The 25,884-nt window shown below is 39.5% G+C and overlaps 1 protein-coding gene across 5 annotated transcripts in view; it reads right to left on the bottom strand.

The window, feature by feature from the left end:
• The window catches only part of RBMS3 (RNA binding motif single stranded interacting protein 3), a 711,089-nt gene that overhangs the window by 344,149 nt on the left and 341,056 nt on the right, over positions 1-25,884 (bottom strand). For 3 of the 5 annotated variants that reach the window (XM_017817961.1, XM_017817959.1, XM_017817958.1), the window contains one exon: positions 3,417-3,586. In XM_017817961.1, coding sequence (XP_017673450.1) covers positions 3,417-3,586 — 170 coding nt within the window. The remainder of the gene's footprint in view (positions 1-3,416; positions 3,587-25,884) is intronic. The other 2 variants (XM_017817960.1, XM_017817962.1) reach the window with 1 other exon arrangement.

Genomic DNA, 25,884 nt, shown 5'->3' with positions numbered 1-25,884 from the left:
GAGAGGCCAAGGTCCGGTTTGGGAAGTTTCTTTACTTAGTGTTTATGAAAATCCAGAAGACAACACATACATAAAAGAGCAACAGATTCTTGCTTGCTAAACACCCTTACTCATTCTTTTTAGATGTAACTTTTGACTGAGTTGTTGCATAGAGTCCCAAAAGGTACAGTGCAGCCTAGCAGTTTTCTGCTGCAAAAAGGAGTTAGATGAAACTTTGCTCGACACACATTAAAGCAAGTACTGAGGATCAGAACCACATTAAAAAAAAAAATCTTCCAGTAGCAATTTTTTTTTCATTTACTCAGCTACTGTACAGCCTATGATGACTTGTTTTCCTTTAGTCATATGAACAGTTTGACAGATTACTGTGACAAGGTTACTCTCAAATTGATAAAAGGTTTGATAGTGTCAGAACATTTGTCAGAAATGTCTCACATCACGTGTAATGGACTCTGCACTTCAAGCATCAGCGGTACTCCAGTCTGTTTTCTATTTAGTGTGCAACACGCACCACACAAAAACACACAACAGAAAGACTGAAAAGCAGGCAGGATTCACCAAAAGAGCCCCATACTTTATCAAACAATTCTGATTAAAGGGTTTCTCTTCCACAACCCACCTGGCAAAATGCAATTAAATTAAAAACTTTACACATGACTTAGAGGGTGGCCTCCTTACAAGAATAAACCTGGAAATGGGATGGGCTATGATAAATGTGTGTAACCATAAGAATTTCCAGCATTTCCTGTACTTCTGAAAGAGAAATATTGTGGCTTTAGAAGATTATTCCTCAGACCTGCCAAATGTCAGATATTACAAGTGACAGTTGTACTACTGGCAGCCTTGTCCCATGCTAGAGCAGAGGAAATGGGTTCAGAAGGGCTCATTTTAGGCACTGGCAGCTAGCCTAGGAGAACCAATGTGCTAGACATCAGCTAGCTTGGTGAATGCAGCTCCACAAAAAGCTTGTACTGCAAAATAATATGATTTATGGATTAGAAGTAAGGTTTTTATTTCACATCTTGTAGCAAATTACGCTAATACTTCTATGTAGGAAGCTTAAGAGACAGCACCTTCTGCTTGTTTGTGAATACCTGTTCACATGAAATCTTTAAGACATGGTGAGCCCCCAGCCACATAAGGTAGGAGAGAACTCACAGAAGACAATCTTTCTGAACAGATAAATCTATGTCTTGTTCATATAGCAGCAGATTGCTAGTTTTGGTTTTAGTGGCAGAGTGGAGGGTGAGGGAGGGTTAGGGGTTTTTCTTTGTTTTGGTCTGGGTTTTTTCGGGAGGGGGCAGGGGGAAAGATAAGGGGTTTGGACCTTTATCCACTTCTACTGTGTAACCACACGCAAAGGTAAAGAAAATGTCTTGCAAAACATTACTTAGAATCTACATGCTGCCAGGACAAATTCCTGCATTTTCAGATATTTAAGTTTCCCTATACTGCCTTTCTCTTTTGCTTTGATAAATTCTTTTAATATTCTGAAAAAAAGGATAGAAGAACTATCTGGTTTCTCCTTGCTGACATTCAGCAAAATGAATGTCAGCGTTTTTCTTAAAGAGCATCTGTTCACACAGGAATCTCATGATAGCAAGACAAAGTCCCCTAATCATAGACCAGATTAAGTTTAGTGGAGCACATTAAAAATTTTGCCACAGTGCCAAAAGGAAGCTCTCAGATACTTGATGCACACTTCCCATAAGCAGACAAGGGGTAGGGACGTGCTCCCTGAACTTCATGATTTAAGTATCACTGCTCACACCGTGACTTGAGCAGTGAGTGACTTGAGCACTAGGTGCCAAAGTTATGAGGCTCCTTTAGGAATAACTAGTTCAGTCCTGATCAGCTGAAAGCATTTGTTTGAACTTGGGAGGAGTCAGACTGCAAGAAGATTATAGCAAAAGGGCTTTTTGAAAGTCAGTAGACTACAATCAATTTATACATACTGAGGACCCGGCCCTTGAACTGGTATTATCTGTGACTGTCACATGTGGAAAGTGTCAATGAATGTAGTTTGTACGAATGTCAGACAGGTACACTCACAATTCAACTTGCATGAAATATGAAACATCACCAGCACTCTATACTCCTGTGAACAGTCAGTTCTACCTGCAGTAGCTTTAACAGGAGAAAGTCAAAGGAAAAGAGTTTCAAGCTACCATAATTTTACTAAAGTCCAGGTATTGTTTCAGTAAGGCTGCTAGCTCCACTCCTGGCAAGTCATGTCCACATAAAGCATACTCAGGGAAGTCTTTCAGGGTTTTTGATCAAAATCAGGAAAGGCAGAATGACATAAAATTGTAACAACCCATTAAATTGATACTGCTATTACAAGCTTCAAAACAACACTCATTTGGATTCAAGTCAGTAGATCAGCCCCAGACTGTTCCTTGCTTTACCAAACTTCATCTATTGATCCCTATTTGAAAGGCTGATTTGTAATGACAAATAATAGAGATGCTGTTGTCTTTTGGAACAGATGATTCTACGGCAAAAACACCACAGTTCTGCATCATACAAGGGTGGATTTTTATTTTTCAAATATCTCTCTCCCTCTTATTATAACACAAAAAAATGTATTATCCTAAATTCCAGCCAGGTGATCTCTGGTTGGAATTTCAAATTGGATTAGTCCCGTCCTACACAACACCAGTACTAATCAAGACCTTGTAAATCCAATCAAGTTCTCATTTCTACCTATATTGCCCACAACATTCAGTTGAGTGAAGAAGGATAGAAGGGTGCAGTGTTTTAGGATGTAGTTCTTTTGATGATACATGAGGAGCAGAGCTCTTTTCGCTGTCTCTTTGGTTTCAACAGGAATAAAACACAGTAAAATTGATATTTATCAGGACAATCTGTAAATATGACTTCAGATAAACAGGAAGGTAGAAGGTGCTACTTTCTACATCACTATTTTCCAGTGGAACTGCAGTTAGTTAGCTGGTCATTAGACGGCTACAAGACCACCTTCAGTGGGTTTCATACTTCTCAATCTTTGAGCCCAGCAACGTGTGGCATGGCAACCATAAAACGTGATAGATTCGGGGAGGAACACCCATATTTTGTTGTGCATCAGATTATGATTCACAGATCATTATAACTATAAAATTTGTCATTAGGGAGGTTTTCCTGTCATGCAGATTCTCCTGTTAACATAAGAAATCAACCAGATTAGAATAAACAGAAGTCACTGTGAAGGCCCTCACCTCCCTATTCCCCTAAACTCTTTATCTGAAGGTTTTCAACAGCCATTAATTAGCCATTCAAACTAAAGGAATAACACTTAACTTTCAAGTGTAGGAGGCTTCTGATGTCTTTTTGTGGCCACACATAAGTGTAAGCTGGAAGGCGAGCTTTGACATCTTCCTACCCCAAAGAATACTGAGTATTTTAAGTGCACTTACGGCTGGCACAGCTTGATAAGGTCCTGGTCAGTGGTGCCGGGTGGAAGGCCTCGAATGTACAGGTTGGTTTTACTCAACTGCTCTCCGCTGCTGTTGTTGCTGCTGTTGTTGCTGCTGTTTGTGCTGGGGCTGGGAGGAGCCATGGGGTGGGGAGCTGGTGCATAGGACTGCTGGAAACAGATCAAAACAAAAATGCTGTTACTGTAAAAGGCAAAAGCATGACAGATGCATGTGGTTTACCTTGGTAACTCCAGAACTATGCTATGCTTGGCCTACCTTCCCTGACCACCTCCACCTGCCCACTCCTAAGGTGCCTGCACCCACTCCCAGTCAGCAATGCCTTTCAAAATGCAAAACAGGACCTACATTTTGGGTTTAGCCATGGCTATGAAGTGCATTATTTTACTATATTTTTTTAATTGGGAATTAAAGTAGCTAGATTATAAATCTATTTTATCTAGATTACCAAATAAAGCTCTGAAATGACAGATACTCAGGGAGTAACCTGTATTAAAGAAAGAAGTTAAACACAATTCACTCTAAGAGTACTCTAAGACGAAATAAGAATATGTAGCCATAGGTACAGAAGCTGATGCCAGAAGCCTACTTAGTCTTTTCTAAACATGAGGAGCACCCAGCACATGAACAGTCAGGTGGTAGAGAGTTGGCTAGCTAAGAGAGAAAAAAATCCAAAGCAGCCTGAAAAGACTCTGCCCTTACAGATGTCTTTCGCAATAGAGAAACAGGGTTTGGAAAAGACGATCAGGCTAAGACCTTCTGCTCTGAAAACCTTACCCACTTCTGAACAACCACAAACCACACACAACAACTGAGAAATACCACTTAAAAAAGGAGGCGTTCTCACAGGGAGAACAACACTCTCCCCACCCCCAGCTCCCTGGTAAAATACACATTATGAAGAAAGACACACACATGCTATAAAAATTACCTAAACATCTCTGATCTGAGACAAAATTAAGGAATTTTAGTTGCTGCAACCAACCTCAGTGCCCTGACCACCAGAGTATTTAGTCACAGCACAGAGTGCTTGCCAGGAGAATGGACAAATGGTTGGAAGTAGGAGGCTATCCTGTCACCACTGTGACCTATGCAGAAAAACTGAGCTCTAGCGGTGAATTTATAGGAACTGGGGGATGCTGAGGGCCAAGCCCTAGACAGGCAGCCAAGGGAATGGAGTCAGAGCTCTAGGAATGTAACCATCTGCTGAGAGGGGGGAAATCCCATATCCACAAGCTGATCAGCATATTCTGCTTGCTTTATGTGTGGTGACAACAGCAGGTAAATGTTGGGCCAATGCTAAGTTAACCGTGCTATGCTAATGGACTAATAAAGGCAAAACATCTGCAATTTTCATTATAGTAGCAATAACACTTAAGTGACTCCTAATATGCTCATTCTGCATTTAGGCCTTGAACAGAGAAAATATTTAAGTCTGTGAGTATTTCTGATCATGCTAATCAACTGCCCCTTTAATTTCAGTGGCCCTATTTTAGTCTTTATAATTATGCACACACAAAATCACAGTCTTGGTAGTTGGATATTTTTAAATTAGTAGGTCTAAACTCTTTCAAACAAGTCCCATTATTTAGAAGAACCAAAAAAAAGTTGGAGAACATAAGAGGAGCATCAGTGACAGGTGAAGCTCAGAGGTTTTGATGAAATGAAACACCACACTTGCAGTGATGCCTTTCCTGGTGCCTTCTCCTTCCTTGTTTCTCCCATTTAAACAATGAGAGGGGGACACAGCATCAGGTGTCAAGACATCAGAATTCTTCTGCAATCTCACCTGGTTGTAATGTGACTCAAGTAGGAGCCATTAAAAGGAGAAAACACTTCAGTAGTGTGATCATCATGCTAGCAAGTAGTGGCATTCACTCTCTTCTACAGTAAAAGAGAAAGGACAATGAGCTGCCTTTCCCAAGTCTCTGCATAGATAGTTTTGCTGACAAGCAAAAGCACTTAATGCATTCGGATCATATTTCCCTGCACACACATTTTATCACTGGGTAATCCCCACCCACCTGAGCTTCAATGTCATTCCCAGAAACAGAGAGCTGAAGCAGCAGTCCTGAGTACCAGCACAGGGAACTGCCTCAACTGAGTACCAGTGATGGAGACACATCCTGGAAATCAGCTCCATGCCACAGCCGTTGCCCAGCTGGATAGCACTGCAGGCAACAGTAACCTCTATTAAATACATAGGCACCCAGACCTTCAAACATCCTGGCTGAAGCATAGTTAAATCTCTGTGCACTGCAAGGCCATGGAAGAGGTAGATATGACTGTATAATACATTTAGATTTAATATATCAGGAGCTCAGGAAATATCCCATGGTAATCTTGCATATTTTGAGCATTCCTAAGATAATATAAATAAATGAATAAATAAAGGTCAAGGTGACACTCTTCCTGCTTTCCCCTACACCTCTAAGTTTACCATACATAATGAATCGACGCAAATGATGTAAAGCAATGAAAGATTTTTCCATAAGCCAATAAAGTTGTATGTACTTTAATTATTAATCGATATTATTATATATGTCTTAGCCGGGGATAATGAGTAAATGTCTTATTCTCACATCAACCTAATAAGCAAGAAAAAAAAAGTGGAAATATACCTTTGAAATACAAAGAGCAATTTTCATTCTATTATAAGATCTTTATCCTCACACAGAGGAGAGCACTGGGAGCCTAATTCTAATTTAAGCTTAAGACATTTTATCCCTCTCAGACAGCTGAAAAGGGATGCAGAAGGGAACACGAATTACAGTTACACCGATTTTAAGGCCACAGCTATTAAAAAAAAAAAAAGAAAGTCCTCAGTATACAGAGAGAATGAGGCCATAGGACAGGTTGTCTTCCAAGTAAGAGCTGCTCAGACAACAGGCACACATGGATGCCTGGATTCACAGGAGCATCCTGGGAGACACTTTAAGGATGGGCAGAAAGGCAGCCGCAACTCCAATTTGGAGGATGCTGATCTTCTCAGCCCAGCAAACCCTGCTATACTCCAAACCCTCTTCACTAATAAATCTCAGCCACAGCAGCCCACAGTAATTTCTATGCATATCCAATACCCCAGAATACCATCCGCAGAAAGATTACAAAATTGCCTGTACTGAGGCTGATGACATCTTCTGGCCGGTTGCCAGACTAAAAAGCTTCAGGTTAGAAGAAAGCTTTGGATTCTTGTTTCCTGAGCCGATGAGTGTATGACTGATGGCAGAAGTATGCATTTTAACTCCAAATGAGCAAAGGGTCTGGTTTGTTAATCTCCACATAATAACTGGAGTGAAAGAAATTAATGGCAACCTGATGATGATCCCAGATATTGACCACTTGCTACAGGATCCTGGATGATGCTGAAGCAGGGCACTGCCTGGGGAGCCTCCTGTGCACTCAACAGCAGGAAATTTGTGTCTTTTTCTGACATTGGACCTCTCCGTGGCTGAGGGCAAAGCACTTAACTTCTCTACCACAAGAGCCATAAGGAGCACCACTGTCAAGACTGGCTGAAAACACCCCAATACCAGCTGTAGAAATCTGGGAAAGAGGTTTTGCCAGCACAACCAAGCGCAGGACCTACCTGCAGATCTAGAAAAAAAGTATTAGGCAAAATCTATGTGTTTCACTTCAAAAGGAAGCTGGAATTCAGAGCTGGTTTTGCCATTAATTTTTCAAATAACCAATACAACCAACTAGTTTTTCAATTCTCATGCTTCATTGTTCAGTGGGGAACGTGTGGGGAGTGAACTGGTTTGTAGATCATTCCAAGCAGCTTATTAATGTAGCATGGATGGCTAAATAGGATTTGTTTTCATCTTTGAAAAATGAATGAAATTTCCCCTTTTACATTATTTAAAAGTGAGAAATTAATGTGCTTAATTCTTATCCAGTCTCAGGAACACACCCTTGTGCTTAAGCCCTGCAGTTCAGCTCTCTGAAACTATGTCCCGTGGAAGTGCACACATCTAAGCATGAATAATGAGATACCTTGGTCTTTCTAACTAAATAGTCCAGAAATGCTGAACCAGAAGCCTCTTGGATACTAAACGAACAACGCTCCTCCTTCCAATATCCAACCTCCTTACACAAGAGCAGTATTTATCTTCCCATGGCAACCAACTACTCTTTTGTAGTTTTTCACTTGTTGCAAGTTTAGGCTAAAGCATTTTTCTTTCAAAGCAAAACACTACTTTAAAAGACAAATTTCAAATATCTTTCACATACAATTCCTTTTGGACGGGAATCACAGGCCCTAGATGCCAAGTTGTAGAGTTTGCTTTATTAGCAGCAGCTGGCTCCTTGGCAGGCTTCTGAGGTGGCTGGGCTTGTGGTTTTGGAGTAGCCTCTGAGCCTAGGATGCAGCTGGACAGCTATGCTAATGGACCAGCCAATTTGTTTGTAGTCACCTTTGGCTATCCCAAATTTGTACTCTTTTATCCACTTGAAAGGAAGGTCTTGGAAAGATTCCCCATTAACACTGATATGCTGACTTTTCCTATCATAGTGCATCTTTTATATTAAAAAATTAATATGACACACAGTCCTGCATTAAAACATGTGTTATTCAAGCAATTGTGAACACACACTATCCATTTCACTCTGAACAGAGTGTTTTCCAGCTGCTAGATTAATCTCACTTAGTGCCCAATTGCTACCCAATTCCCTTAGCTCCTGATGGAGAAAATAAGACAAAGTAAATACAAATAAATTGTGCAAATATCAGTTTACAGCTCACATTAGCCAAACACTCTCCTCTCTACACCTCAACTGTACAAAGATGTAATTTTTGTGACCTGGAGGGTTCTTACTGGCCAATTATACAAACAATGAGAGGATGCCACTAACTTTCAGCCTGTTGATGGGATTTTGGAGCTGACTGAACAGAAAATCCTGTATTAAGCAAAAGGCAGTCATCACAGTAGAAGAGAAAACAGAGTGATAGGGAAAATATAATAAAAAGAACTAGATAAAAGTCACAACAACTATTCTGCCTTTAGTTTGCTTCCTCAGTGAGAAACAGCACCAGAAGGTAAGCTGTATTTCTCATCCATAGACAGGTGGAATAGAAAAGTGAATAAAAGATGAACATTGAAATGGGCAACACAAAAACTTATGTATTTTTTAAAGGCTGCAGTCAAGGGAGCTCAAATCATAACTTTCTTCCTGAGTTTGTAGGGCATTCACTGGTCTTGCAGAATCCAGCCATGACTATTGTCTATCTCCCATCTGGTCAATCAAGGCCGGGAAGACCTTGAAGAGCTTCTTTTGGATGCTTCCCCAGATAGTCAGGTCTTTCCCTAGGCATCTAACAGAAAATAAACAGATGTAAAAGTGCACATATTTTCTAACCCCTCTGCACAGTACCAAAGCTTCCTAGACTGTTTCTGTAGAAGCAACAACCCACAGGTTGGCAACATTTTCTATTTGTAAAGGAATGGCATGTGAAAATGTAAGTAAACTCAGAAGATGAAGACAGACAAGGTTCAAAGTCTGTTCCATCACAGTTCTTTCAATCAAGAAAACCAGAACACACCTCAAGAGGGTTTTGATTTCTCTGAATCCCTTCCAAGGTCTTTAAAAGTGATTTGCTGGATACAAGAAGCCCGGTGAGTCAGAGCCGCCAGGTTACACTCTCTGTACTGCAAAATCACTGTGCTATACCCCAAGCAAGTCATTTAGATTCCTTACATCTCAGTTTACTAATCTGTAATGATTCTTCTTTACCTTTTTAAGGCATATATAATGCTCTGTGATTACTGGATGAAAGACACTATTAAGGATTGCAATATTACTTAAAGATGGGAAAAATATTATTAAAGTCTAACTTAATAACTAGAGCTATAACTAATTCTTTTGCAGGTAAAAATCTTTTCTGCATACAGTGATTTTGCTATTCTTTATCTAAGCTGAATGAATGAAACAATTTTAAAAAATAAATACCAATCCAATTAGTTGGCATTAATAATATTTTTTATTTAGAAACAGAATTATGCATTCTGTGATGGAGGTGTGATCTTACTTCTCGTATACATTGAACTTACTCTATTAGACATTATATCTTTAGTACATAGGAAAAAGGTGTAACTTTGTTTTGTTTACCCTTTCTTTCTTTTCACACTGAAAAAAAAAAGTCACTTGGGGAAAATGGCAATTATGAAGCAAAAGCCCAACCTGGTCCTCCTACAGGCACAATAGTCATCCAACAGTCAGATTAACAATGGGATTTGATGAGTCAGTAAGATACTTTGAGATCTTTGTTTCGCAGACAAAGCTGTTGAAATTAGTAGGCTAAATACTCCTTACAATTCCCTTGAACCCAGCACAAAGCACTAGAGATCATAGAGCACAATCACAGAGCATAAGCTTAGGTACAATTTGGCTGAATTTTCTCTGTTCCAAAATACTTCTCTTCCAAGTCATGACTGCCCAGATTTTAGCATCTTATAAACACTTAGAACACTTACAGACCTGCCAGTAGGTGTCATTTTATAAGTTTTCTTCATTAAAAACAACCAAGCAAAGATACAGAAAACAACAGCAACTCACTCTTCTGGCTATTCTCAAGAGCACTGAGAGTTTAGCAATCGTTAGCCAGGGTCACAGACATTAGAAGCCTGACAATTTTCTCACTGATATATTTACATTAGGACAGACTGAAATATGTTAATCCATACATCACTGCATAATTCCACCATTATCAATGAGAAATTTCTAAAGCAAATTGGTCAGGTGAAAAGCAGCTTATTTCGAAGTGTGATGAAGTTTAAATAATAAAGTCGATTAAAGTATAAAACATTAAGAGAGATTGACAATACTCTCATCTGAGGAAGAACTAGCCCCAACAAAAAACAGTCCAAGACAAGAGAACAGCACAGAGATGAAGAGTATCATTTGCAGATAGAGAATACCCCGGTCATTGCTGCCTCCATGACTTATGATCACAAAATAGATGTAAGCTGCCAAGCTGCCAACACTCCAGCTCTTCAACCTCTCCTCCCTACATGTCGCTATATCAAAGATAGAACTCCTCATCCCTCATAAGCAATTTTCTGTTTATCCATAGACCACCAGTAGCTCTGGACTAAGATATGGTAACTTCTCTGAATTTAGGGCTTCTCAGGTCCAGATAGGAGGGTAAAATTTAGTCCTTAACACTAAAAAGCCAAAGACTAGCAATAAGAGCTATGTCACCAAATACATATTTTCCAGAGCAGAAAATAACCTTCACAGCCTAGTCTTCTCCCATTTATTTCATGGCAGGAGGCTCCCACGATGGAGTATTCCTGAGGCATTATTTATTTCTCAGTAAGGGAGAAGAATTCTTTCTATAGATAACGTATTTTGGCACTTTGGTAAACCCATAAACAATAGCCTATATTCTTTGACATAAATTAGTGTTATTGCTTCATTATCCAATCCATGCATATTTTATTGATGTACTGAGACTAAATGTGAACAGAATCTAGATCTTTAAAATACTAAATCTGGGCAATCTGGACAATAAAACATTACAATTCATCTAATAAGAACATTTTAGAGCACAGATCAAAATATGACAGCAATTACTGCTTGTGATACAACTTTGCACTGAAAAAAATGGAGGGAAAAATAATAAATTCTAGCAGAAATTATTGTTTGTGCTTACATTTTCACATAGCCAGTTCTGGGGCTACAATAATGAGTTGTCAGTACATTTGGAGGTTAAGAATAAAAATGCAGATCAAAAGGCTGATACTTAACTTTCAAAATGATTGCAGAAACAAACACATTTTTGGTTCTGAGAAACTAAATTTACTCTCTCGGTGTTTGTTTACATGTGGCAGACTAAAAACATCTTGGAAATGAGATGCAGGAGGCACGTGCTTCATTGTATTGCTTTTCTGCACACAGTCCACACATACCACAGCATCAACACTGGTGAGAGGACCTGCCTATAATAAAACCCAACCACATAAAGCTGAACTTAGAGCACAAAACAAAACCAAAACATCGATATCATCTCTTTCCACTTGAGAATTTGGTGAGCAGAGATCAGAAGCAGATGTGTTTTCATTTTGCAGAAAGAAAGCCCCACCAAAAAGATTTTTCAAAATGCAACCCAAGTTTCCTCAGTTTGTCTTTCTTATGGAACAATTAAGCAGGAAAGCTGCCACTGTTGCCATAAGCATTGGTGTAATGGAGGAATTAGAGGTGGCAGAGATCCCCAGGAATGTCTCTCATCATCTCTTCATGTTACCACAACAATCTTTTGTAGATATGTATGAGGATGCTCTGCCTCCTCCACCCAGTGCTATATAAAGATGAGTTGTGCCTCCTGTCCTGCGGCCAAAGGAATCCACAGAACGCAGAGTTTGGGAAAGGTTTTTCCCAAAGTCAACAACTTGACATCATCACGACTGAACCGGGACATTTCATAACCACCAGAGATCATGTTTTCTTTGAGACCCCTTGAGCTACAGTAACACACTGGTCCCAGGCTGGGGGCCAGTGGGTGCCCACAGAAGATATGAACCATCACAAACCTCACCACAGTTTTGCTTCCAATGCAAACTCATCCAGCGAGTTATAATAGCAAATAGCTTTTAAAAAAATTGTTCACGTAAGTCATAACAGTTTCTACCTAATTCCTTGCTTAGGAAGAAGAGGAGACAATCAGCCTCATGAGAACAATGTACGCAGTGTCATTTAAAGGACAGCTAGAAAGCCTTCCAACAGTAAGCTGATATGGTGGGGAGAAGAATCTAATGGTAGTGGTTAGGATTAAGGTGTCAGTCTATAGACATAGTTGGCCAAGGTGGTGCTGGGCACCTTCACTCTTCTGACAACCCCGAATACCATACCAAAAAAAAAGGGTAAGAGAGGCAGGGAAGCTAGGGTGGCCACGTATAGGGCTCACCACTGGTAGCTAGGGCTGAAACCCCACGTTAAGAATCTCTCTATCCCATTCTAGGTACTCTTCTACATTCTTAAAACAAGTTGTCTGTGTAAGAGAGTGAACTTCATAATGAAATCACCATTATACATGAGTCAGGACACTGTTTAGGCCCACTTAGATTGAAGTGAAGGAATGGGACTCTGCAAGCTTAATATTGATGAGGTGAATTCTAGACCTTCTTCAGGTCAAAAGCAGATTTGAGCATCACATTACTGACATCCCAGGAGTACACAAAATGTTATGTACATGGGAATGTGAGATACACCATGAAGCGTTTTGAGATTTAAGCACACTTTCAGCTAGTTGCAGTGAGTGCTTTAAATCATTTGCTAAGGAAGATGAATAAACACTCTCCAGTTTGTTACTGCAGACTCCCGTGCCATATCAAATCTCCATTTTCTCTAGATTACACGTGGCAGACTTAGGAGGTAGTATGGGAAATGCTGTTTAATTTTCTTTGATTTAACAAGCATCTAATATAACTTACATTTAAAATTTCTTTACAACATCAGTCAAATCCACTGGAGGCAAAATTTACAAAATAAATGGAATAATTAATGCAAAAATAGAGAACTTCTTTATCCTATCTTTGGAATTTTCAGAAAAACCACTGATTTATTTACAGGCATTTCTATTTTTTTTCCCTTAAAATTCAATTTTCTGTAAATTACATTGGTTTTGAGAATGAATTTACTTAAACATGCACCGAGTACAAAACCCTGACACTTATGTCTTTTTGGATCTATGAAATACAATATTTCCATATTTTTGTTTCCATTCATACTCTTACAAGGAAATCATACTTACCTTAAGCTAAATTGAAGCCTGAGCACTAAACTCTCAAGATACACCCTTTATTCACACCAAATGCAGACTGAGGCAACTGATCAGCCCACCCACAAGCGGATTCGACCACCTGTCTAAGTAGATGCCACAGCAGTTACTGCTCAGCACACACTTTGTTGCAGTCCTGGGACCACAGGACAATTGAATTATGGAAGTCTCCTCCTAAATTATGTAATACTTAAAGCCGCTGTAAGAGGACAACTATTTCTCTGCAGCTAGTGAGATTCTGACATCTGTTTTTGCTAGAAGGCAAATAAAACCCATGGACTTTTCTTTGAAAAATAAAAACAACTTTAGAATGTTCATTTTGCTACAAAATCATTGAATCTGAATATGCACAAACTTGACCTGCTGGTTGGATACACAAAAGACTCGTCATTTTTTTACACTGCAATCCAGTATTATTCAGCAAGTCATTTCCAGTCTAATTTCTACTTGTTTCTTCAGTGTTTCCACCACCTCTGCTTTTAAGTACTTCTCAGAGTGGGAGAGGGGGAAATTCAAAAGGTCTAAATTTACTATGGTATAAGTTCTCAGTTTCTTCCCATTTCTTCAACAACAGATTGTGCTACTGTGCTTGTCCAAAGTCTCAAATGTCATTTGACTCATGCACTCAGAAATGTTGACTCAATTAAAATATCCACACAAATCTAACTTTTGGTTTGGTAAAAGTAACTCACTCACTTTTTTCTGATATGCTTAGAATGTCTCATAAGCAGTACAGAAATTTAATTTCATTATAACAACTTTCTTTTCTCAGTTCCCTAAAATCATCATTAGTTTCTGCTAGAAGTTGTGGCATGGTGAGCCAAGTATCCTACTAACATACACAGATTCAGCTGAGGATGCATTGCCTAAACCATTTTAGGCCCTCTGGCGTGCTTTTTCCATACTGTGCATAACAATACAAAGAACCTGAACTTCTGTGCTCAGAGGGGAAGAGCCTTGCAATGTGGGGACTCAGCTGCTTCGTTATGGATCTGTTTAAAATGTAACAGACCACTAATTGGGATAATGAGGTACTCCTGTGGCAAGCAATAGGAATTCAGAGTAACAGGGTACATATGCTAAATTCCTGAAACAAACCAGAAAGTTTAAAAAAAAAAAAAAATAGAAGAGAGGTTTTAACACATCCATCTCTACTTAATGTTTTTCATCCAAATTACATATTTCTTGATAAACAAAAGTTTAAATTTTCTTCTACACTGCAACATTGCCTCCAATCTTTTCTGTTAGCTTTCTAGCTTTTTGTCCTTTTAATATTCTTCATTAATGCATGATTTATTTTTTAAGTTGGCATTTTTTTCTCTGGAAAGAATATGTATTTGAAGTAATTTCAAATGTCAAATCAGGATAAGCAAGGGAAGAAAGAAAATCTCCTTAATACATTTTCTTAATAACGTTATACCAAGGTTTATAATAGAAGCTTGAAGAATGATGGATTGTAACAATAAGGTTTATATTTCAAATCATATATATATAAATATCTTAAAGTCTTAATACCACTTAATACCACTGTTATAGATGCACATGCACAAAATGTTGTGCAAAAAAAAGGACTTGAAGTCTAAAATGAAAAATAATTTACATTAAAAAAAACACAACCCAGGATGAGGAAGAATGACAACTGCAATACTTCTAACAAAATAATAATCAGATTGTAATAGTAACACACTGTGTTACTAGTTAGAGCAGAAACTGGTTAGGAATATCAGGGCAATAAGGTTGTCTATGGGCACATTGGCAGCAAAAGAAAGACTAAGGAATACATCTGCCCACGGCTAAATAGAGCAGGGGATGAGTGATAAAGGACAGATGGAGGCACTTGGTGCTTTCTTTGCCTCAGTCTCCACTAGCAAGGTCTGCTGACAGGTCTCTCAGTTGTCTCCACCTAGTAGTTGGGCCTGGGGTGAGAACTGCTGCCCAAGAAGAGAAGCATTACGTTAGAAACTACTCCAGGAAGCCAGTCAGAGGTTACTGAACACCAACTGCAAGGGAGACAGCTGGCATCACCCAGAGGCTGTTCTCTGTTGTCTCTGAAAGGCCATGGCAACTGGAGGCCATCAGGATATTCCTGATGACTGGAGAAAAGGCAAACATTACACCTATCTTCAGCAAAGGGAAGATCTGGGGGTAAGCAGGCTGGCCACAGCCTGGCAAAACTAAAGAGAAAAGTCTCACAGGCACTGTGTCTAAGCTCACGAGGGACGAGGTTGCCAAGTGCAACCAGCATGGATGAGCAAGGGCAAACAAGACTTGGCCAGCTTGCTCACCTTCTGTGTTGAGACAACCAGCTCTACAGATCAGGGAATAGTAGTGGATGCTGCTTACCTTGACTTTAGCAAGGCTTACAACACAGCACAGTCACCAACAGCTGGACAACAGGAGGGAGCGCATAGGTAACACCAAGGTAGGGGGAGAGATGGACTGACTAGAGATAAGGGCTGGCTGAAAATATGTATGTCAATACATCCAAAAGAACTACTCAGCATAAAACTCCTTCACCTCAGGCATTATGCAAGTTAAAAACCCATCCAAGTTTACTTACAGAACAAATGACTACTAAGTGCTTTGTGCAGGTGCATCCTATAATCAAATTCAACTGCACAACAAAGGATTTATTAAAACTGAGACATCTGAACTTTATTCCTTTGGTATGCTTTGACCTCAAGTTTAGTTTATTTGCTAAAGTCATTATTAAACAACAATGTTCCACACAGATTTCAATAGCAGTAGTATTTGCATTAGCAGTTGTATTTACATTAATACAATATCCTTGGATTAAAGGAATTAGAAATAGTGAAAATCCTATTCCTCAGCTTCTTTGAAGATCTACGGTGTAGTCTAAGGAAACACTCTCTAATTTTAAAGAAAGTCTGGTTCTCAGTCATTTGAAATTAAATAAACTGACAGGTCTTTAAAAATCTCTGAGACAATTAATGACACTCCTAGTTGCCATCAGAAAATCAAAGGTCAGATTTTAAATTAAATGTACCCATAGTTACAACAAATTGACTTTTTTTATCATCTTCTTAAAACAGTGAAGATAATCTGACTCCCCCAATCATATCAAGACATAGGTCCCAATGGGCAGTGTACTCAGTCCAGGTACTCAGAGTATCTAGGCTCAATTTTGGACATAAAGTCTCACACACAACACATCTAAAGTGCTAACTACAACTTAAGCCTCAGTTTCGGGGAATTTGGTCCAAGAAAACTTGAAAAATAACTGCAGTGGTACACTGAAAGACAGCAGCACAAATACCGCAGGTCTCCCAGGTAGGTCTGAGAACAGCTGCAGGATTGCATCCTACTTACAACACAGAGAACTAAACTATCACTAAATGCATCAAAGGCTGGGGTCTTGTGGAAAGCAGAATGTATCCAACCAAGAAAATGACCACGTGGTAATGACTACTCACACAAGATCCAAATTCAGGCTCCACAGGCTCACAAAGAACTCCAACATTTCCTAACTTCTGACTCCTTGACTATATAAACTTAACTTCCTCTAACAGAATTATCAGCTTCTGATAACAGAAGCTGAGAGTTACTTTCTGTAAGAAAAAACCCATTTGGGAAAACAAAAAGCCCACCTAGCAGAGAGATTTATATTTGGGTGTTACTAATAACAGGTGGGACCGTCTTGGGAAATGGCATAAGAACATAAACAGAGAGTAAATATCCACAGAACACCTTTCACTTTGCAACTTCCCAACCAGAGGCTGTACACAGACTGTCATCCTAACACATCCTGAAGGGTCTATGTCTTCTGTGATTTGACCCATTAGACTTAGTCCTCTAAAAACCTCTTTGTGGAAACCAGTTTTAGAACTAAATTTTATACTCAAGAAAAAAAAAATCTGTGTATTTTAAATCTGCCACCAAAAAAATTTAATTGGTGCTGCTTGCCCCCACTCTTTTTTTACAAGAAAAATTTTGCAGTAGTTCTTTTCCCACCTTCTTCCTACCCTTCAGAACATTTTATGTTAAGCTCTGTATCCCATGTCTTACATGGACAATTCTCAAAAATATGAGGGGGTGTTAGCCACACAGTCAGGGGGATTGCTATCACATCTTTTGCAAGTCAACAGAAACACTGTTGACATGGTGATGCATTTGCTGAAATACAGAGTCATATTATTAAAAGTGCTGGATGTTTTTAATGCACTTTTAAAAACAAATGTCTATATTAAAATGTTTCTTCTTAGGGATTTCTCCTAAAAAGAAAAAGGGAATCCTAGACTAAAAATATATTGATATTCTTTACTGGTGTTAAATATCTGTGTTATGCCTCATATGCTAATATTTTGCTTGCAATGGCTTACCACTAAATTTGCTTTCTTGAATCCCGGGCTTATTCTAGTTCTTACAGGGCAAAAAGTCTTGCGATGATAGAAACAACCTGTTATCAGGCTATTATGTATTTCATTGACATCCATTCATCATTACAATTCCCTCATCCCACCAACCCTAACAGAAGAAATGCTGCTGCAGAGGAGGAAATACATGCACCAACATGGCACCTCTGAGAGGGACCATGCCATAGTTTTCTGCTGCCAAACAGAGCCCAGGTTTCCCTGCCCCCTCTCAGGCTCCCCACATTCGAGACCTTGCCCTGCTCCCAAGACATCTGGAAGAGCCTCTGTAGCCAGTAGACTTTTGACAATCCACTGGTCTGGCAAGGATGACACAATTTAAAAGTTCCTTTGCAGGCTGTATACTGAGGGCTTTCAAGCCACAAGTGTCCTCCTGACATCCTCTAACCTTTCCCTCCCTTCCCCCTTCTAAACATTATCAGCTGCATAAAGATGCCTCAGAGCATCTGCAAATACAGGATTTGTTCAGGCTCTGATGGTGAAATGGGAAAACATAGGTGAGAGTCAATGTGTAGAGTGATGCCTGCAACTCAGTACCATAGCTCTGAAAAAATACAGCAATGGCTATGGAGTTACATATATGCTTTCACTGCATTCCTCAGTCTCCATATCTTACATTTATTCACAAAAGTAACAGCTTTTCTTTTCTCATTAATGCTTTTTATGGTCTTCAGTAATTCTTCTGCAGTAAGCTACTAGTACATTACCACAAGCCAGGAAAACAAGACTTCAAAATATCCCCCTCCACTGCTCCCCACCGTGAATGCCACCGAGAACAATGACACACGGCATAGCCTGGTTTTCCTTAAAGCACTATCCTCCAGAAGCGTTAACTGCCAGGTTTCTGCAGTGACAGTCTGCAAGGCTAAAATTAGCAAGCAACACCTTCCCTTGCACCTCATCACATGATAGGAAACAAACATAAATAGGGAAATACAATATGTTCCTAAAGGTGGAATCGGAATACTTTCATATCCATAACAGTTTAGCAGTAAAGGACACTTATACAAGCAGCTTCTCATGCTATGTCATCTGTTACTAGCATTATAATTTGCTTTTTGCATAGTTTAAAAGATGACCACCTCTAAATGTGCTTCTTCAGAATCATTTCTGGCCTGAATCCAACTACTTCATGCCTATGTTAGAAACAAATTGTTTTATTAGGCACCACTATGTTATCAGATGTCTTCAGCAGCCTTCTGCATAAACACAAACCTTTCAGTGGATTCATCTCCTTGATAACTGTTGTACATTTCACCCAGGAGTACCACAAACTCCTTTGTAGGCCACATCCCTCTCTCCTGCACTACTGAAGTGCAGTTGATAGCAGGTTGGATGGCAGGACTTGGAAGATAAACCATCAGGCATATTTCCCCCTTTGTTTTTTTTCCTAAACAGTGTTGTACAGGCCTTTACAGCTATATAAAGAAGCCACAGCTCTTCTTTTTCAAAACCTTGTCTGAGGATCCACATAAAATTGGGCATATTGAAGTAAATTTGGGAATTCAAACATAACGGAGAGTAGAATTAAATCTGCTGAAGTTGCATCACAGTCTGCACACAAAAAGAAAGCGTAGCCAAATTACCTACTCATTTAGGACCTCTATTTCTCCTGCATAACGGTAGCAGAAATAGTCCTTTGCACATATACAAAACCCCAGACATATATCACAGTATTACATAACACTACATGGCATACATACAACAGGAAAGCATACAGCTAATGTGATTCAACTTCTACAGTGCTCTGACAACCTGCTTCTATAGCTTATCATCACCTCACTGGCTCAGTTCTAGCTCAGCTCATTTGACTAACTCATGTACTCTTCTTCCTGCAGCAGTGTGCCTGTGGCTGAGGAGAAGGGATAGCTTCTCCCTGAAGCAAGGCTCTGGCTTAACCACTAATTGCCAAGACAGCACCCAGGATGTGCTGGAGCCACAGCCATTCGGCAGATCTGAGATAGGGAGAGGCTGAGCTGCCTTTTTTTTTTTTTTTTTTTAAATTCTCAGAGTCCTCACTGCTTCTATTCTAGTATCCCTAATTACAAACATCACTATTTTGGTCCTAAAACGTTTTGAGCTTTTTTAAAATTAGACACAGCATTTTACTTGAAGACACCCTGGCAGAGGGCAGTTCCACAGGCTAGCAGCCTACTTGCTAAAATAGCATTTATCTGCTACTCACTTGATTACAATAATATTTCTGACAGTTTAAACTTGAGTCCCAATTTAAAGACAGACCTGTTGATTAGCAGTTTTCATCCAACATCCCAAGTTTGTGAACTGACCCTGATGTTTAATAAGAATAATTTATGCCAATAAGACAGGATTGAAAACAAACAAACACAAAACCACCTCTCTTGCCACAAATGCTAAGGAGGAAACAAGGCCACTGCCATCAATTCCTTTCAAGTCATTTATCAAACTACTGCCAACAAAAATAAGGCCCAGCTTCATTACATACAGAACAAGAAAGGAGGTTGAAAATGAAGGAAGGAATGCTCACAGACAATAGATGGTTTTAAGATTTTTTTTTTAGTTTATTTTTCTGACAACAGTCCAGGCACCAGGGTTTTCTTCTCTGCACTTAAAAATTAGTAACTGACACACTAATGAATTACGTGGCTCTTTCTGGCTGTGTTTCATTACTTTGAATTTCAAGTCATCCTTGAAATATTTCATTTTTTATCAGAGCTTTTTTTAAAATATATATACAATATTCATTAATGAAATCATGACAGGACAAATCACTTTCATCTTCATAAGCAGTAGCTGATTTTATTCAAACACCCAAATTATACTTTTGCTGCCTATGATTCCAGACTATCACTCCTATTTACAGATGTTTAAAATGAGCTCAGCTTTTTTGAAAAACAAAAGGACAAAAAGGTCCAAAAAAACCCAAACAAAAAAAAAAACAAAAACCAAACCCAAAAACAAACAAACAAACCAATTTAAAAAAAAACTACCAAAAAAAGCTTCACTTAGAAAAAATTCTCAACACTGTCCAGCCTCAGCCCGCAATTTTTTTATTCTGCAACCATGGGCTTAAAAGTGTCTTAGCTGCATTTATTAGCTACAGGGTGCCATCAGTTCCATGGTGCAGAGCAGATCAGCTCCCTTTGCCATCCCACACACCTTAAGAGACAGACACCGCTCCCAAGGTTATGGTCCAAGGGTTCAGTCATGCTCCTGTCATCACCAAGGAGAGACAGCATTAACACACAAGGACCAACACAGTCACCCAAGACAGAGAAGGCTGGTAAGCAGGAGTGATATGCAAGGCATATCACCAAGAAGGGGTGATATCACCAAATCCCACCAAGAAGGGGATGCAGATCACCAGGATCTCAGTGCAGCATCACTCAGCTGAAGCCTGCTGCCTTGCAGCAGCACTTGATCCCTTCTTCACATCCATCACTTTGCGCTGGAGCGGAAACTCTCAGAAATGAATGTGGACAGTAGGATTGGCACTTTGTATAAATTAATAGATTTTAAAATAAATAATACCAATCATATGACAAGGCTGTGAAGCGATCACCAATGTGCCTCATAAATCAGTATCAACTTGCCATATTTTGAGTTTAAAGCAATCAAGGATATGAAAGGGGAACCTTTCTTCAGGGAAGGTAAAGTTGGCAGGAAAGAAGGTCTCTTGACATCTAGTACCAACATTAACACTTGCACACTAAGCAAGGTAGCAGGGTAATTATCCTTTCTGAAGACCTGGTGGTATTGCTTATGCTAGCAGGTTAATTTTCTCAGTTTTCTAAGCTCCCTTACAGTGATCCACTAATGGCCAGTCTCCCTCTCTAAGCTGACAGTTTATCGAAATAACTGAGACTATTCCCGTTATCATTAAAATATCTTTCATTAAGCTGCCATTGTTTAACATCCATGGTCTGTGTATATAAAAAGAAAACCCATTAAAACACTCCGAAGATCTCTGTTAGCCCAGGAAAAATTTAACAGCAGTAGTAGCTATGCAACGAGAAGGTTAAGCTACTTAGTGTTTGTGACAATTGCACTTAGCTATTCTATGCAATGGCAAGAACATCTTTGCATTTATCAAGGGAACAGATTCAGTAAGAAACTACACACAGCAAGAAATAAACGAGAGATGAAGGGAAAACTCGCATTATTGTGGCATCTGTTAGAGCTATTTTAGAACGGTGTCCCCCTGTGCTGCTCCACTGATGGGCTTGCGAGTATTGACTAAAATTAAAATCTGTTTCTCAGGCATTTGTAAATAGGCCACAAAAACTTAGCAAGTCTCAGAGTTTTTTTTATAGTCCCATAATTTTCTCCATCCATTTAGAAAATGTTTCAGTCATGCTTTGCAGCGACCTTTGTGCCCTGGACCTGCTGTGAGAAAGACTGTGCACTTCCCTCCTCCTCTGCCAAAGAAGATACTCTTTGGAGCACATACTCAGTTCTCTTACACATAGTGCCAGTTGCAGGAAGAGTTTGCCCTGAGGACTATTCATTTCTCAAATAGGACTTCAGTATTAAACCCAAAATTTTTGTGAGGATAAAGTAGGCTCTTTGTTCCCAACAGCTTGAGGCATCCAACTTCTTTAAATGCATGTGAAAATTCTGCTTCATCTTCTGCTTTGCCTATGCATAGGAATCCCTTGCACAGGCAAGGCCAAATATTTATGCCTTAGCATTTTAGGTTTTTTTTTTTTTAATGAAATGTCACATGAAGCAGAGTCCACCTCTTTTCAAAGCAAGCTGTTCAACTCACCAATGTTTAATTACATTTTGGCTCCTATTAGGATGTGGCAGTCTGACCAGACAGCCAGAAAAACATAAATGCAGAAATGGCCTCAAGCAAGATTGCAAGCCCTCTGCTCCCTTTGGCAAATCTGAGCTACTCACATAGGCACTGAAATAATTGTGACAGTATGAAAATATCCTCAACTGTGAGAACAAAGGCTGTGTAAAGGCAGCCACAACCAACTTCTAGAAAAACGCATATACCACCTCTCTTACCCTGATTTTTTTTTTTTTTTTTAGTGGGAGTTACATGCTACAGCAAGGTCCATGATAGCTCCAGACACAAAGAGAGAAAAAAGCAGCAGTGGGAGCATAAGACAGAGAACTAAAATGGTATGTCTGAAATTTAAACGTACGTGCTACGTAAAAGCTTCCTTATTATGTGGCTGGGTTTGGAAGACAAAAAGCAGAACATATCATGATTCAAATAAGTTGCACTTAGCAATATGAAGTAGAACTGCTGAATTGGTGACTTCTATTTCTGGAAAGATAAAGTTTATTCTGATCCCAGCTATACCAACACATTAACTCTTAATGTCATCTCTCTCCACACAGTACTACGAAAGTGCTTTACTTCTTCCTCAACAGGACGAAATAAAAGGAAATCCCACTCCTGTAGCTATATAAGTGTTTCCATAAAAACCAAACTGCTTAATTTTTGGTGAAAAAAAAATTGTATCAGTATCATCAAAATGGCCATCAAATGAGGTAGAGAAAACTATTTGCCTGCTGAAGAAGGAAAGTGCCAAACTGGAGAGCAGAGCATCTGCTAAGGAGGAGGGTGTAATTATCTCATGCATCTGAACACGGCTGGGCATTGAAGTTACTCTGGCTATTTTGCCAGATACTCTGTGTTCAGGGCTCATGCTTGACACCAGCAGGAAATAATCAAGAGTTTGCGAGGCCAGTCAGTATAAACCTTACACAATTCAAAGGGCATTACTTTTGATGCTGTATGCTGAGTCTTCTTGCTTTAATGGAATGAAAATCTGAACTATTTTGCTGTCACTGTCTTGTATTACAAAACACTGCAACATTGCTAGCCATAGCACTCACAGGGAAACAGCTACTTCTGTACCATCCATCCTCGTGTGCTTCGCTGGTTAAGCATTTTAACGGAGGCCTTGGCAATTTCAGAAAGAAAGCAAAATACAGAAAAATTACCACTCTGCAGCCTTACCTCCATCCAGCAGAAAAAGCAAGTGGCTTCCCTCAACAGATGTACAGTAAGTGGTGTTGCAGGAGCTTTTCTCTGGGGATGCCAAGCTAAGGCTCGAGCTTGCTCTCAACCTATGTGCAAAAGCTGGGCTTCTCTGACTCTGCAGGGGCAACTTTCAGTCCCAGGCCCTGCATTCAAATCCTCTCAATCAAAGCCTTTCACAAGTGCATTCTTTCGTATTTTGTTAGATTATCATGCACTTATGGTCCACTCACAGAGAACATATCATCTACAGCTGATCCCCAGCAAGTCTTTTTTTAAATACCCATCTCATGCCTGTCATCAGCAGATCACACAGGAAAATATGGAAAAAGGTTATAAAGCTGTTCTTCTTTTAGGACAACAAATAGCTACTGTTCTATTTTTCCCCAAGTAACATGCATAATTGTTCACTTATGGAAAAGCAACTGAAAAAAAAAAATAAAATACATCTTTCCCTTTTAATTCTCAGTCTATGCCTGTGCTTTTCTTTAGAAGGGATCAAGACAGAAAATGAATGATAAAAACACAAACTGTGTCAAGAAGAGTGTACAACAATTTCCTTTGATTCCGAGAACCCTAGAAGCTAAAAGAAACTCAGCTGCCTGGGTATCTCAAGGACAGATTCCCACGTGAGACTCCAGCCCGGCTGTGTCACAGACACTGACAGATGGGTTTCCCCAGCCTTGAACAACCTAATGGAGCTTTTAGCCAATTTGCATAGTGGCTGTCGCTGGGTGAAATGGGTATGTGTCAAGGACATTATGCAGGCCAAGACAAAAGTGTAATAGCCTTGTATACAATATCAGTTTTTACTGCTCGCTATTTTTAACCCCCAGTGGGAAGGAAAAAAGAAAAGAAGAGAAAAAGAAGCCTCACTGGAAGTCGGTTCTGAGGCAGCAAGTTTCTCCTTTTAGGAATGGGCTGAAGCAGCAAGACAGTTTTCTTGCAGAATGGAAGAACAAAAACACTGGACAATTACTACCTAGTTTCTTTTCTTTTTTTAAAGCAAAATATTTTTGAGTCTCCGAAAGCCTGCCTATATTAGTGATCTATTTTGATCCCAAACCCTCAAAGAGCAGCACATGAAGCCAATTCCTGTGTCTGAAACAAGAGTCCAAAATAACACCGCTAGAGCCCCACGCAGGTACAAGAGCTCAGCTGCTGCCACTCAGTACAAGAGCTAAGCCTAAGGCTAGGTTTTCCCAGGCTTGAGTCCAGATTTTCTTTCAATCTCCTAGCACCTCACACATGGCTTCTTCTTAACAAATTAACAAGAAGAACAAAAAAATTCAAATTGGACAACAAAAATTTACAGCTTGATGTGAAATATAAGGTCAAGCCCTGAGGGTGGCTGAATTATGCACTGAGTTGCTGCAACCCGCATACACTCTGGGGAAAAGCACACATACTTCATATTTGCCCAGCAATCACCACAACCTCCTGGCTAGATTCTGCTCTCAGTCACATTAGAATAACTCAGTTACCAGACAATAAGGTGTGATTGAAAACTAGGGCTAAACTGCAACTTGTACCAAAAGAGTCCTTTCATACAATCACTTGAAATGTTGCTGCCTTGCCTTCTCCAGATACGTTCCTTTCAGCTTGCCTATAATGCACATTGGAGGGTCTGCCAGTGCTTAAACTAATTTTTTAACATTTAGTAGAGATCACAGTAAAAGTTAACCATGCAAAGAGAGGCTTCCTTGAAGAAAGCTTCAGCTCTGGCAAACAAACTCGGAACACAGCAGTATAAAATGTACCCCAGAAAGTGTCAAACAATATCTTTGTCAACAACAAAAAAACATGCCAAAAGGCGCAGGATTTAACTCATGTGAGCCATACTACTTCAACACTTAACGAATACACCTGAACGTGATGCTACTAGAAACTAGAGCTCTTTGGCAAAGAGGTGTGAGCAGATTTGTGATCTGTTTATGAACCTCCTGCTCACAGTCAGTGATAATCTATTCTGAGAACACAGGGAGGACCAAGAAGGTAGGTCTTGGGTTTGAGCGTAGCTACCTCAGTGTTATTTCTGATTTCATCATTAGCTGGCTGGTTGATTTTGACTAAGCTTTCACTAGGGACTTGATTTCTTCTAAGCAAAATGAGAATGCTATTTTAGGCACTTTTGAGGCCTTTGGATAGAAAAGCTCTATAAATGAACATTATTATTGTCAACAATACTGTTCTACCATCTTCCATGGTTATTCAAAATCAGACCCAAGAACAGTACACAAAAGAGCTATCTAACAGCTATCTGCAAATCTAGGTCAAGACAGAGGTCACCACTTTATGTGT

Source organism: Lepidothrix coronata, unplaced genomic scaffold (genome assembly GCF_001604755.1).
Source record: "Lepidothrix coronata isolate B3197 unplaced genomic scaffold, Lepidothrix_coronata-1.0 Scaffold64, whole genome shotgun sequence".
In the NCBI taxonomy this organism is placed as follows: Eukaryota; Metazoa; Chordata; class Aves; order Passeriformes; family Pipridae; genus Lepidothrix; species Lepidothrix coronata.
Note: the sequence above shows the minus strand (reverse complement) of the source record. Positions and strands in the feature narration are given on the sequence as shown.